Source organism: Malus domestica, chromosome 03 (assembly GCF_042453785.1).
Source record: "Malus domestica chromosome 03, GDT2T_hap1".
Lineage (NCBI taxonomy): Eukaryota > Viridiplantae > Streptophyta > Magnoliopsida > Rosales > Rosaceae > Malus > Malus domestica.
Window position 1 is genome coordinate 7,883,125 of NC_091663.1, and position 14,702 is coordinate 7,897,826.

A 14,702-nucleotide genomic window follows, 5' to 3' on the forward strand; every position below is an offset into this window, starting at 1 on the left:
ATGGATCTTTTCTCCTCCCCCTTGTTATGGTGAAGGGTGGATGTATTTATAGGCTAGGGAGAGGACCACCATCTAATTAAGGTGGTAGTGGTGTATGTTGTGGTAATGAGTGGATGTAATGAGTGTAGTGGGTGAGTGTTTGGTAATGAGTGGATGTAATAGGTGTAGTGGATGAATGTTTGGTAATGAGTGGATGTAATGGGTGTAGTGGATGAGTGTTTGGTAATGAGTGGATGTAATAGGTGTAATGGGTGGATGTTTGGTAATGAGTGGATGTAATAGGTGTAGTAGATGGATGTTTGGTGATGAGTGGATGTAATGGGTGTAGTGGGTGGATATTTGGTATTGAGTGGATGTAATGGGTGTAGTGGATGAATGTTTGGAGTTGTAGGTCAACACATTTACACACACACATGCTGCTTTCTAGCCTTCAAATCTTCAAAAACATCCATCCTTATGTCTCCATGCTTGCACTATCCAATCTTGGCCCAAAAATGCTCCAAAATGCTCCAAATAGCACTTTGTTGCTAACTTTGTTATTTGAACCTACAAACACACGAAAATAGCTTAAAATACATAATTGACTAAGAAATAACAACATAAATGCACAAGAACAAGCTAACTAAGTTGCATAAATATGCTCCTATCATGTACCTGGCATTTTAGACCCAACCCGTTAACCCGATCCGACCCAACCCGTTAATATTTGTATTTTGGTGGATGCTTAACGGGTCGGATCGCTAACGGGTGAACCCGTTAACAACCCGTTAAATAACGAGTCACTTTGGGTCAACCCGTTAGACCCGTTAACACCCATTAGCACCCATTAGTTGATGATATTTTAGTAATTTTAGTAAAGTCTTAATAACAAAAAATAAACTTTATGCAAAAAATAATAATAATAATTGTTAACGGGTGAAACGAATGACCCGTTAGCTTAACGGGTCGGGTTCGGATGACCCGTTAACTTAACGGGTCGGGTTCAACCCGACCCAAATCCAATAAACCCGACCTGTTTACAGGTCTAACCCATACCAGTTCTTTTCCTATATTGGGGTACTCATGCCACCAAGTTCTTTTCCTATATTGAGGTATCATATAGTGGGACAAGAAATTAGAAAACAAGTGGTATCATATAGTGGGACAAGAAATTAGAAAACAAGTAGAAAAACAAGCAAAAGAGATTAATCTTAGCTTTAGTGATTGCCTTCTTTTGCTTACATCTAGAAAATAGGTTAGTGATTAGCCAACATAAGAAAAAGGTTACGGATCTACTAAACTATAGCTACAAGTGGAGCAAACACTTTAAACTGCATGGGAGTTTAGTCATTGGCACTTTCTTGAATTGAAGAGTACAAACAATATTAGGAGATTGCTAGCACCAGCCGTGTTTGAGTGCGTGATGCAGTTCGAACTGTTAATCATCCTCGTCAGCATGCAATTGATTCTAGCACAACTCGTAGTACTTACACAAGAGTTGGATTGTTTCCACCTAGTAATCACACGATAGCGTGAGAGTATTATGAGTGGAGGGGGGATGAGTTCACTCTATGTTATTTAGCAACTCAGAAAAAGTCAATACTGCTAATAGGACCCCAGACGCACAAGGCCTGCGATAGTCATGGTGGAAACAAATATTTTAGGACCGCACCAAACGGTGCGCCATAGGTCGCTCTTATTTACGCAAGAATGATTGGAATGACTACAAGTCAACCTATATAAGTCAACCTATATAATAACTACATGAATTATTGACGCCACTTTATAGCATACAGCGATCAAATATATGATCACATGTACCAAAATGATGGATGGTCGCATGTACTCTTGATAATTGATGATCCAATAAACAAAAATTCAACGGCCAAGAATCTCAATGCATCATATATATATGTAAAAAGAGAGAGAAAAAAGGAATTAGATGGAGAAAATTTTTGATGGATCTCTTTCTTTTAAAGGAAAACTAATGAAAAATGCTTGAAAATTTTGAGTTTTAACGATAAGGACAAAATAAATGGTAAAATGAATAGTACTAGGATTGACCTTTTAGTGTAAAAATATAATTTTTCGTTAAAATGAACAGTACCGAGAGCTTTTCGTTAAAGTTCCATTCTTTTTAAGCACATGATGAGAGAAACACATATAATTGTATGTAACCAATGGTGGGTAGTATTTCTCGTCTCTGGCATGGATTGTGTTGTGTAATATGTTGCCATACCTCAGCTGTAGTAGCCCATGCTCCATGTGGTGGCCAACCACATGCTGATGAGGTTTGAAAACAATGCCTTCTACATTCTTTCAGAACACACTCATTGAGCGATTTATATGTATATTTATATATATTTTGTTATTATTAAGTGGAGGAGGTGTTCAAAACTTTATAATAATTTAGAGACTACATGAATGTAAACTCAACACCCTATTTACTAGGATATTGAGCTTACAATTTAATAAACAAATATTTATAGAAAATAAGAAAGATGAAAGGGGTTGAAGATTTGAAGAGAAAGGAGAGGAAAAAGGAGAAACAAGAAAGAAATTGGATTAAATTTTATATCAGATATAAATCTCTTTAATTAGACTTCAAAGCAAGAACCAATCGCATATCAGTTCAGGAAAAAATTAAAATAAAAGGCTTATTTTAAACTACAGTCATCTTGTAACTCTATTTTGATTTCACTTTATTTTTGTAACTTAAAGTTCTCACTTTATTCTCTGAAACTCAAAATTTGTTCTACTTTGACTTATAGACTTTCTCTTCCTTGAAACTTATAGGTCGCATCTTGAAACATATATGAGACCTAGCACCCAATAAGACTATATCACGTGTGCAATAAATTTGATTATAAAGCTCCATTATGCGTTAATAAACAATTATAGAATATTAAGTTAAAAGAATTGAAGAGATGAAAAATGTAAAGAAAAATTGATTAGCCTGGAGCACCCACGTAAGAAAGTAATAGATCTAAGGCAATGTGAAGCGAATTTTAAGCTTTATAGAGACGACTTTCAAAGTTTCAGGAGGCAAAATAAGATCAAAATCGAGTTCCAAGGAACAAAAGTGAAGCGAACTTTGAGTTTTAATGAGTAAAATGATGACTTTTGAATTACACAAAGTAAAGTAGATTAAAATTGAGTTTTAGAGAGACGTAGCTAAAAATAAACCTTCTTCTTCACTGTAGTTGAATTGATAATATAAATGAATTCCGGCTAATCAAAGAAAATGATCATGAAAGCATCAAAAACCGAAGTTGAAGAAAGCAAAGATGTAACCGAGAAAAATAAATCAATAAATTATCACTTTAAGGGAAGCTCCGCCAACCAAAAATCACAGAGGAATTAGGGCTTAACTAGATAACTTCATTATAAAAAAAAAAAGCTAGCAAAATATATTGAAAGCTCAAAAACAGTCCAAAGCAACCAGGCATAAGCATAACTAAAGAAAAAACAATAGAAATATCCAAAAAGAGTCAGCCCACAACAACAAAAAACCTCAATCTGGAAGACTGTTGCCTCCACCAATCAGTTGTGCCGCCATCAAAAGCCGCCACCATTTCCAAGAAGAATTGAGAAACTGATTGGATGAACGAAAAATGGTAGGCTGAGCGAGTCATCTGTGTAAAAGATCCTACCATATAGTGTTAATAGCATTTTAACCAATAAACTTTAACGAAAAACATCTGTTACTGTTCATTTTAACGAAAAATTATATTTTTACACTGAAAAATCAATCCTGATACTATTTACTTTATCCTTTATTTTGTCCTTATCGTTAAAACTCAAAATTTTCAAATATTTTTTTATTAATTTTCATTTTTAACAATCACTGAACACAAAAATGCGTTGCCGAGAAGAGGCACCCGATCAATTGAGTAGCAGTGGTTAATGATTGAAGATTTGCGACGGGAAACAACATCTGAGTAAGATAGTGACATTAAAACCCAAATTTGGCTAGTCTTTCTTATGCAGCAATGCCAGATTTGTATTTTCATGTCTTTATGCAAGATTTATCTATTTGTTTTTGCTAGATCTAATGTTTAAAATATTGGTGTTGGTAAAAATATCGATATGTAAATTTGTAAAAATATCGATCATTTTCGATGGAAATCAAGCCATTAAGATCCATTTGATTTGATTTCACCTTACATGCTATCACTACTACCAACCGTGTATATATATATATATTATGGTGATATCAAATTAAACGGATCTTAACGAATATCTATTAACAGTTCAATAGGTTGATTGGTCATCTCTATATATTATGGTGATATCAAATCAAATGGTTCTTAACGAATATCTATTAATCAATAGGTTTGATTTCACCTTACATAACAGCACCTGACCCGGCCCAGCCCAACACTACCTAACCCTGTCTCATAAAACATGTACAAACAGTCAAACCGGTTCTATTCATTTCTCAGCCCAGCACACAGACACAGACCGCCCGATGTCAGTCCCCGAAGCGTCGTGTCGAAATATGAACGCGGATCGACGCCCAAGCTTTTCCGACCACCGCGCTGGAACCCTACACTCCGATTCACCCCATGATCCTCTCCTCCGACCGGGCTCCTTCATCGACGCCACCACCACCGCAACAACCTCCAATGGCCGAACCCCAATCCAAACCAAAAATCCCCACAAAGCGCCGCAGCAATCGAACCGTTCGGAGCCCGGAGCCGGCGCGGAGAGCACGGAGGGAGGGGCGGGGCGTGCCAAGCGAAAAGGGGTTTCGGAGCCGCTGGAGAACTGGTTGCCACCGGGTTGGTCCGTGCAGGAGAAAGTTCGGAGCTCTGGTTTAACCGCCGGATCTACAGATAGGGTAAGTTTCTTTGTTTCAAAAATTCTTGTTCTTTATTCAATGAGCTCAAGCAATGGAAACTTTTAATTTTAACATTTTATTTGAACTCAATTATGTGTTGGTTTGTTGTTGATTAATGCTGGTTGGAGATTAATTCTGGTTGGAAATGATTCTATGAAAGAAAATGGAGAAAGAGAAGGAACGTTTAGATTCGATTAGATTCTCTGTATATTATTTCGAATGGAAATTGGATTCTGTGTTTTAAACCCATTAAAAAAAAAACATCAAGAATTTAATACTTGGTGTTGGGCAAAGAATTTAAACTAGTAAAAGGGCTTCGGTTTCGGTGTAAGATTGGTAATTATGGTTGAGATATTGTGTTCATAGGAGTTGGTATTTAAGGTTTGTATTAGATAATTAATTAGTTTTGAGTTCATGCTGTCTTGCTACCCCAGATGTTATAAAGTTATTCTTAAAAGCGTCTGTTTGTCTTCTCAAAAAAAAAAAAACGTCTGTTTGTCGAATCCGCTTCAGTGTACACACGTGTATTTCGAATTTTTAATTGGCGTTGGGAAGGAAATTATTTGTAGCGGTTTTCTTCGCTGTCATTCTCTAAGTCGAGGTTGTATTATCCCATATTCGAAGTTGTTATGTGATGTTTGCACTTTGCACTTCCAAGAATGTTTCTTACACGTTTCCGATTGTTTGGTGGTTTGCTTTCCAGAAATGTAACTGTATTGGATAGATTCTTTTCTTTGAAATTCAACCAGGTTGTATAATTGCCGTTATGGCTTAGATGTCTGTTATTAAGTTGATTAGAGGTAGAGTAGCTAGAACTTATTGGTTCAAGCTATTGTTTACCATTTGTAGCACAATCAGAGCTTTCAAAACATGATTTCCGGGATATTCACGTGGTCTTTTGTAATCAGTCCCCGTGGCTTTGTATGGTAACGTAATAAAAGAAAAGAAAAATTGATACAATGATGTATAGAAGGGTGCATACATTCTATTTAACACATTATTCTACTAGTTAATTACTCTTTCTATGGAATTTGGTTTGAATCTTTTTTGTGTATCATTAGGATCAGGTCTTAGTCATTAATTAGCGGACATTATCAATTGATTAGTGGTTTTTCCCCAATGTGTTCTGTTGCCCTTTGAGTCACTGATAGGTATATCCATTAACCACTACCCAGAAACAAATATATATTAGTAAAAGGAGGGAAGATCATTTGACGCTAGTGTTACAGAAAGAGAACACCACTTATTAACTGTTTTAGGATTTTGTTTCCCGATCCAACCACTAGATTTTTAATGTTCTTATCATGCACAAAATGTTTACTTAATTTCTTGTCGGTTCAAGTTAGGGAACTGTCCCATTAAGAAGATATAAATATGTATAAGAAAAATGCATAATACAATACAGTGTAGATGTAAAAGTTGAAGATATTCCATTCACTGGAAATCACTTTTTGGATACATGGGAGAGTTTACTTGAAATTTGACTACATGGTGGCCACTCAACGGTTGGATCAGGAAACTATAAAGGTCGTACCCAGTGCACAAGGCTCCCGCTTTACGCAGGGTCTGGGAGAGGTGAATGTCGGCTAGCCTTACCCCCGTTTATGGAGAGGCTGCTCTCAAGTCTCGAACCCGAGACCTACCGCTCATGGGCGAAGGCACTTGCCATCGCACCCGAGACCTACCGATCAGGAAACTATAGTCCAACAAAATTTGTTACTTGGCGGGGAACTAACTAGTTTTAAAAAAGTGTAACTGGCCGGTCCTGCTCCTAAGTTTTTGTCCCTGTAGTTCAAATAAGTCGGCTCATGAACATAAACGAGCATCTAACTGTCGCTTGTACAATTTTTTTTTCCCAAGAAAAGCATCAATATCTAAGTGAGCTACATGTTAGATTTACCAGGAAACACAAAACAGAAGGAAACCAAAAAGGAAGAGGACTTGTGGCCCGTAGATTAATACCTCATAGTAAAGTTTATTCCAAGAGGTCGCACTTGGTGCGATGGCAAGTGCCTTCGCCCATGAGCGGTAGGTCTCGGGTTCGAGACTTGGGAGCAGCCTCTTCATAAATGGGGGTAAGGCTAGCCGACATTCACCTCTCCCAGACCCTGCGTAAAGCGGGAGCCTTTTGCACTGGGTACGACATTTTTTAGTAAAGTTTATTCCAAGGCCTAAATGGGAAGAAATTGTTTACTTGCAGATGACATAAGTGGATTGTCTTTGTTGTTGCTTGTGTTCTTTAATTCCTTTGACGGTTCCATATAGATAAATTAAATGCTACATAAATATAAAAATATCAAAGATTGCTTTCCGGAAATCAAGTCTGAGCAAGATTTAAATCATCTGTTGCAGTATTACTTTGATCCAGTCTCAGGTCGCCGGTTTCGGTCAAAGATAGAAGTTCTTCGCTTTCTTGAAACAGGAACAACTAAAAAGGCAAAGACAGAGAATGCTAGCGCTGACAAAACAGTGAGTCAGAACTAATTTTTGCTGAAGGTGGTAACTTTTCCATTTTATTCTTCTTAATCCTAATTTCCATCTTCCGGCTACCTTATTTCTGGCAGTCTGTCGAGGGTTCTGGAAGCCAAAAACAAAAGAAGTCTAGCACAAAGCCAAAGAATTCTGCGTTGAACTTTGATTATACTGATGTGCCCGAGAAGGTGGAATGGGCTCTTACAGACTCTTCCGGACAGTCCTGGACACCCTTTATTGATAACAAAAAGGTACCTGAATCTACATCAAAAGAATGGGCTGCTGCATTTGCATTAGTCCCATCCAAAAAATAGTGTCCACCCTCATTGGAAACATTTTGAACCCTCCTGCTGTATCACAAAGGTTGCGCTGCAGAAAACAGTCATTCTTTTTGCCAACAGACGTACACTGACCAATACTAGATCCTGTTTCTCCATATTCCATCCCTACTGATATTTTTTGGTATCTTTTGGATCCAAAGAATTCATATCTTGGACAGCGAAGCTCATCGACATTGTTTGGCCTATTTTGGGTATAGGTATATTCAAAAACTCTTATATTTACCGTTGTAGTTTTTTGTTTCTCTCCAAGTGATGTTAGACTAACTGTAATGTTGTTGCTCGTTTTCGGGTTTATGGAGTTGTAAGCGTATGTTGGATACCATATACAGTTGTCTCTTAAATATACATGTAAGTCATGTCTGGTTTTATCTGTTTCCTTCTGGAGTTTGTGTCAGGACGGTTTATTTAGGAACACTACTTCACTGCTGAACCCTAAATCACAGATGGATGTGTCTGTATGTGATTGGGGTTCAGCAGTTGCTGCTATTGGATATGTGAATTTTTTGTTTTGAAGAAAAAAAAAAGAAAGATTTCCAAACAATCTGATTAACGATAACTGTTGATATAATCCGACGGTTATTGTTTATTGTTCATAAAGCAATTGATTTATTGATTTATTCATGAATATTTGTCTCCACAAAACATTTGAAGTTATTTACGGCGAGTGAAAATTTTAAGCGTTTTGTAATATCTTTCACATATTGTTTGTGATCTCATCCTATCTGTTGGGTTTTCTATTCAAAACAAGCCATGTGCAAGACACATGACTTATTTGCAAGGTTATGTAAGATATTTTAACTCTTTTTCTTAATCAACATGATTGACCACGTTGAATTCACTAAACTTGTAATTTGCTTAAACTCTATTTTAGTGAGCTTAATATACTTCTTTTAGTAGTTCACTATAAGTTTATAAAATGAACGCGACCGTTTTTCTCATACCAAAAAATAAGCAAAGAACTTATAAAAAAATGAAGTTGAAAACCAATTTATCAGCCACACTGGTGTACATATATTTTTGTAATAAAATAATAAGTAAATAAATGAATAAACTTATGAAAAATGAGGTTAAAAGTTAAAATAACTTCTTTTGAAAGATAAGTTTTACGGAGTTAAAGTGAAATAACAAATTAATGATTTCATATTAATATTATATGAAATATTACTTAAAAATATGCATAAGTTCATATGACATTCTAAGAACTTTCCTTCCCTTTATTAATTTGTTTCCAAGCCGCTTTCAAATTGAAAGCAGCTAAAAATCAATCAAATCAAAAAAGGAAATCAAAGAAATAGTTGGACCGGACCTAGCTTCTTCCTCTCCTCTGTGAGATTTCTTTCTCTCCGCTGTGAGAGTGCTTCTGTGAGACCTTCTTCCAGACTCTTCGGTGGCACTGGCCCTAGCTTCGACTGGGGTCTGGTGCTGCATCCTCTTCTCCCTTTTCTCCGTCTTTTCTCCCTGCATCTACTGTTGGTTCTCCCCAATTTTCAATTCGGTCTATCCAATTCCTCCAACTCCGTGGGTTTGCTTCTTTCTGGTTCTTCCATGCTTTGTTTTTCAACCATGTCCTTTATCGAGTTTATGTGTAGAGTTTTGGCGCTTGCATCGGCTCGGGTGTTTTCCACAGCACCATGTTCTCCTTTGTGTCTGCCGCTTGCAACAGTATTGCCCAGGACTTGTTCTGAGCTTCCACCTGGTGATTGGCCTCTTTCGCTTGGATGCCGATTACCCCTAACTTATGGCTGTGCAAAGGAGACGTCAGTGAAGGAGATGATCGGCTAGCTGGCAGTTACTTGGACCGTTGTTGGAGAAGGTAGTGGGTGCTTCTCAGATGTTCTTTGGTTTTGGGCTTTTGGGCTTTGTTTATGTTGTTTTTTCTTTCTGTTTAGGCCATTTTTGGTGCTGTTGGGCCTTTATTTGTTTGTAAGTTTGTATTTTGGTTGGAATAAAATCTTCCCCTTGACAAAAAAAAAAAAGTTAAAATTTTTTATAAATAGGTTGCACAGTAGTACTATAGCCTCTCCAAATTAAAACTTTTAACTAGCTGACAAGCTCTTCAACTCTTTCTCTCCCTTTCTCTTCCTCATCCAAGTGAATTTTAGGCGAATTCATTCAAAATTCTAGGGAGATAGACATAGTTTGCTAAAGCCTATTTTTTTTGTTTGTTTGTTGAGATCATTTAAAATTAACTCTTGATTAAATGCACTTCGAGTTTTAAGTTTTATAGACTCCTTTACAATCTTGATTGAATACATTCGAATTTTTTTTTATCTCATAAACTCCTTTAAATTTTTTACGGTTAAATTACATAATACCCCCTCAGGTTTGAGGTCTATTACAACCCCATACAACATTTTTAAAACATTTCACTTTCATATCTCACGTACTATTTTATTTCAAAATAATACATCTGTTAGATTTTCCATCAATTGGTTTGTTAAATGCTGACGTGGCTGCCACATTTTTGACTGCCACGTGGAAATTTTTTTTATACATTAAAAATATTATAATATTAACCCTATTTAATTTTTTTTTTTAAAAAAAACCCAAACCCAGAAATCATTCCCCACAACCCCACATCCCATCCCCACCCCTTACCAATCTCTTCCTTCCAGTCCATCCATCCCCTCCACCTGTGCACCTCTCAGCGCGGGTCCCACCTCTCTCTCTCTTTCCTCTGTAAACTGTGGAATTTGAGATGCGGGTGTGGTTTTTGAGGTCTAGTGCCTCGCCTACACTGTCCTAACTCAACCACTGCAACAACCCTATCCAAATTTCTCCATATATTCTTCTCCCTTCCCCAAAAAAAAAAAAAACAAACTCTCAACTTTCACTCCCACTCTTAAAATCCAAATTCTAGCCATTGTTGATGGACCATTGTCTCTCGCCTTCTCAACCCTCAAGCTTCGCATAACCACTAGCTTCGCTCATTCCCACCCCGCCGTCTAATCGCAGACCGCCAATCGGTTCTTCAGGCTGTTAACCATCGTAGCTAGAGCCGGGGCGAGCCACTACGAGTTCAGCAACCTCAACTCGCCGCTCGACCAGCGGACCCGACTCGGAAAGGACCTATGCACCATCTTGCAGAATCATCCGCAACTGTTCCATCTTGCGGTCACTCAGGAGTTGAAGAAGTTGGCCGATGATTGGGAACTCGCTCTCTCGTGTGCGTCTCTCAGCGTCGCCTCACATAAGGCCTACCTTCATAGGTATTTTCTTAAATCTCATTACTTTTTTTTTTTTTCTGGTTTTGCTTAAATTTCATATGAACGTATAAAGGTTCTATTTTTACAGTAATCTTTCCAGATTTATGTGATATTTTTTTTTTTGTAATATTTCTTGTAAAGATTGAAACTTTTTATAGTTGTTATTGTGATGTTTAAGCAATTTAATTGTAAAATAATGACTAAAATCCAATCCCCATAGCTGTTCATCTCCTAATTTGTAAATGGGTTGGTTGGTGGGTAGAATTAGATATGGAAGTGCCTTAATAGGGATGAACCGCGAGATGAGCGGTGGATTTTGTAAATGGGAGTTGCAAAGAGGTAAGGGGGAAGGAAGGGGATCTAGGTTCGGGTTTTTCTAGTGTTTTTTTTAAAATTTTTTTTAAATAGGGTTAATATTATAATATTTTTAATGTATACAAAATTATTTTTTTGCCACGTAGCAGCCACATTAGCACAAACGTGGTAGCCACGTCAGCATTTAACAGACTAATGGATGAAAAATCTAACGGATGTATTATTTTGAAATAAAATAATACGTGAGGTATGAAAGTGAAATGTTTTAAAGATGTTGTATGAGTTTGTAATAGACCTCAAACCTGAGGGGGTATTATGTAATTTACCCATTTTTTACTGGATACCCTTGAAAAATTCTCAAACATCATTCGTAATTGAGCACATAAAAAGAAGAATGTGGCGGCGGTGGCTGAGGTTTGATCTCAAAGCACAGAGAAATCGACAAAGTTCAAATGTCCCTCCCTTAAGTTGATTACTATTTGCTCCGCTTCCTGAAGTTCCTAGACCGCGTCCTGCAGAATTTTGGCACAACATGCTCTAGAAAAATTGGGGCCGCCGCTGCATTCTCAACTGTCTTCACGTGTGTTAGCAATTTAGCTAGTTAGCTTGAGCAGTGTATCTTCGGTACCCAAGTTCGAATTCTCAGCTGCATACTTGTACATTACTTTAAAGAAGTTTATAATATTTCAGGTGTATTAAATTAAAATTTGATTTTAAAGAATTTCAAGGAATTTGAGGGAATTTGAGAGATTTTGTAGTGTATTTTAAGCATCCACAAATCTCACCTCTCCCCATGAGATTTTGAGAGAATTAAATCAAAATTTTACATGAAATCTCTACAAATCAATTAAACTCTATAAAAATCCATGAATTTATAAATCCATTAAAATCTCTCCAATGCCCATTTGAATACAACACTATAAAGCTATATCAATGTTAAAAGTAATTTATTTAACCAACAAATACAGTTACTTGTGTTCACAATTATGTTTGTTATTTGGTAGGATTAAGCCAGATAAATTTTATTTGAACCCATGTAACATCTTTCTACGCCCAATTTAAATTTAAATTGTTAATTGTCTATTTTATCTTATTACATAATTATTATTAAGTACAAGATGAAGTTAATAATAAAACTCAAATTTATCAATAAACTCATTAAACCCTACCATCACTTCTTGTTTATCATACGTTCATCCTTGCTAAAGCCCTAATAGGTCTTGTAGAGAAAAACAAGTTTTTTTTATTGATGGATGGTGATTTTGAAGTTTTGAATCCTCCAACTAAGGTATGACTCAATTTATGAATATTTTGTTCGTTTGATTTCCATTTTTTAAAAAGTTTAGAAGATGAGTATTTGGGTTTCAAGTTTTTTCATCAATCCCGAATGGTTTGTCAAACTTTCTGCAATTGGAAAATTCTAAGGAAAAACTTCTTACAAATGTTCTTAGATTATAAACTTCCTTGCTTGTTGATAAATATAAGGGGATGAATTGTTTGATTTATTGCTTATGCACAGTAGAAAGAAAAAAGGCAAATGTCTGGGTTTGGTAGTAGAAAGAAAAAAACAAAAAAAAGTCGCCATGGAAATGCTAGTGGGAGGAGGGGATGGGGCAAGGACACCTCTTTTTTTTTTAAAAAAAAATTCAATTACAGATGTTATTTTATAAAGAAAACAGGTGTAAAGATAACTTAAATTTTGAATTGGGTTTGAGAGGGTAGTTTAGGTAATAAATTTGGATTTAAAGAAAGATTAATTCTTTAATAAAAAAAACAGTATGGATAAAGAGCGTAAGCTGGACGTGAAAAGAGGTTAGATGAGTTCAAATAAAATTTTCCTTAAGCTATTAGGTAGGAGACATTTTCGTCAGGATAAACCCTCGAAGACTAACCGTGTGTGTATATCCCGACGGTATAAGGAAATTATTGATATCAAATAAAAAAGCAATTTTATATGGATAAATTATTAAAAGAATTTTTCTCTACGCAACAGTGGTGGAGGATGAATGCTCCAGTATTCAAAAGAGAGGCAAAGGTGTAGTGGCGTATAGGCTTGCTGGTTATGGCTTGACGCACAGGACACTGTGTCACAAGAATTGGTTGGATGAACCTTCCGACTTGATTGTTGATCTCCTTGTAAAGGATAGTCATTTTGTGCGAGACACTCCTTTTCTTTTTGTCCGGCTGAATCTTTATGACAAAGTTGTTACTGAGACCCATACGTGAAGGAACCCTATCCTCTATTTGTATTTATTCTTCCGTAATATACTAAATTACTAACCCTGATTATCCATCTATAAATAAAATGAACGAGTATGTAGGGTATTTGGCCGGAGATATTTTCGTTCTCGATCAACTCTCGAAGACTGAAAGAGTGTGTATCCAATGGTAGGAACGATTACAAATGCTACTCTTTTCTATTCAATTCTCTCCTCTCTCTCTCTCTCTCTCTCTCTCTTCAGAAAATCATGATTTTTTCTTCTGCAAGTCCTCCTTCAATGATAACTATTCATCCTTCATCACCACCACCACCATCACCTCCTAGTTACGTCTATCAAAACAATCTTTTCTTTGATCTATCTCCATACTTATTTCTAATATTCCCCGTCACAGTAGTCTTGTACCATATAATTTGCAAAATATTTGGACACCCGACGACCAAGCCCCTTGATCTCGAAGCACAAAGAAATCAACAGCGGTCACGTATTGATCGTCGACCTCCTGCTAATAGTTTCAATCATCCTGCAAGAAATAATAATGAAAATTCCAATCACCATGGAAGAAATGATAATGTTCTTCGTCTTGGTCTTCCTGCACTACCGGCTGCAAAAAGGTTGCCACCACCGCAGTCTTCAACCGTTTTTACGTGTACTACTACTAGTGCTAGCGGCGCTGCTGATGAGTGCGCAATTTGCTTCGATGATTTGGTGGTGAGGCAAGTGTGCCGGTTGCTTGGTAACTGTCAACATTCGTTTCACAAGCTATGCATTGATCAATGGCTAGCCACTGGGGAAACCTATTGTCCCGTTTGTCGTGTTCCTGTTTAACTTTAGTATATCTTAGTCAACTTTCTCCTAGTTTCGATATATCTTCGCTAAGTTTCTTGATTAAGTGGGTTTCTGCTGTATGATTTTTTGGTTGATACACTAAATGTGGCAATTTCTTAGGAAAATATTGGCTTTTAGCTCTGGGAAGTATGTTTCTGATGATTTAATTTATGTTCATTTATGTAAATATACTAGCTATTTGAATGTGAAAAATTACTTTATGTATTCTGAATTGTCTAAATACATTTCCCTAGCCATGGTTTCTAACTGTGTCAAGTTTTCAAGTACGTAAATACAAATGTACATATATATGATGTAACTGTAGTGAGTTAGTTTATGCAGTATTCCAGTGAGGATCATATGAACACAGTCAGAATTCTTCAATACTTCAAGTCAGCTCCACGAAAGGGAACTAAGTATTCAAAGAATGACAATTTGAAGATAGATGGATACACTTGATGCATATTGGTCAAGCAATATCACTAACAGATGATCCACC

General features: G+C 36.5%; 1 protein-coding gene across 1 annotated transcript; it reads left to right on the plus strand.

Annotated features, from left to right (window-relative positions):
- Positions 1-4,331: 4,331 nt before the first annotated feature.
- LOC103420975 (methyl-CpG-binding domain-containing protein 5) lies at positions 4,332-8,011 on the plus strand. The gene is made up of 3 exons (XM_008359013.4): positions 4,332-4,822; positions 7,175-7,291; positions 7,387-8,011. Exons 1-3 carry the CDS (start codon positions 4,451-4,453, stop codon positions 7,606-7,608), a joined length of 711 nt encoding a protein of 236 aa, XP_008357235.1. The 5' UTR covers positions 4,332-4,450; the 3' UTR covers positions 7,609-8,011.
- The last annotated feature ends 6,691 nt before the right edge of the window (positions 8,012-14,702 follow it).

Excerpts from the sequence above, each read along its gene's own strand:
- LOC103420975 (XM_008359013.4), top strand. The coding sequence starts at position 4,451 with ATGTCAGTCCCCGAAGCGTCGTGTCGAAATATGAACGCGGATCGACGC. Across the intron at positions 4,823-7,174 it reads CCGCCGGATCTACAGATAGG|TATTACTTTGATCCAGTCTC; the intron begins GTAAGTTTCTTT and ends CATCTGTTGCAG. Across the intron at positions 7,292-7,386 it reads ATGCTAGCGCTGACAAAACA|TCTGTCGAGGGTTCTGGAAG; the intron begins GTGAGTCAGAAC and ends TATTTCTGGCAG.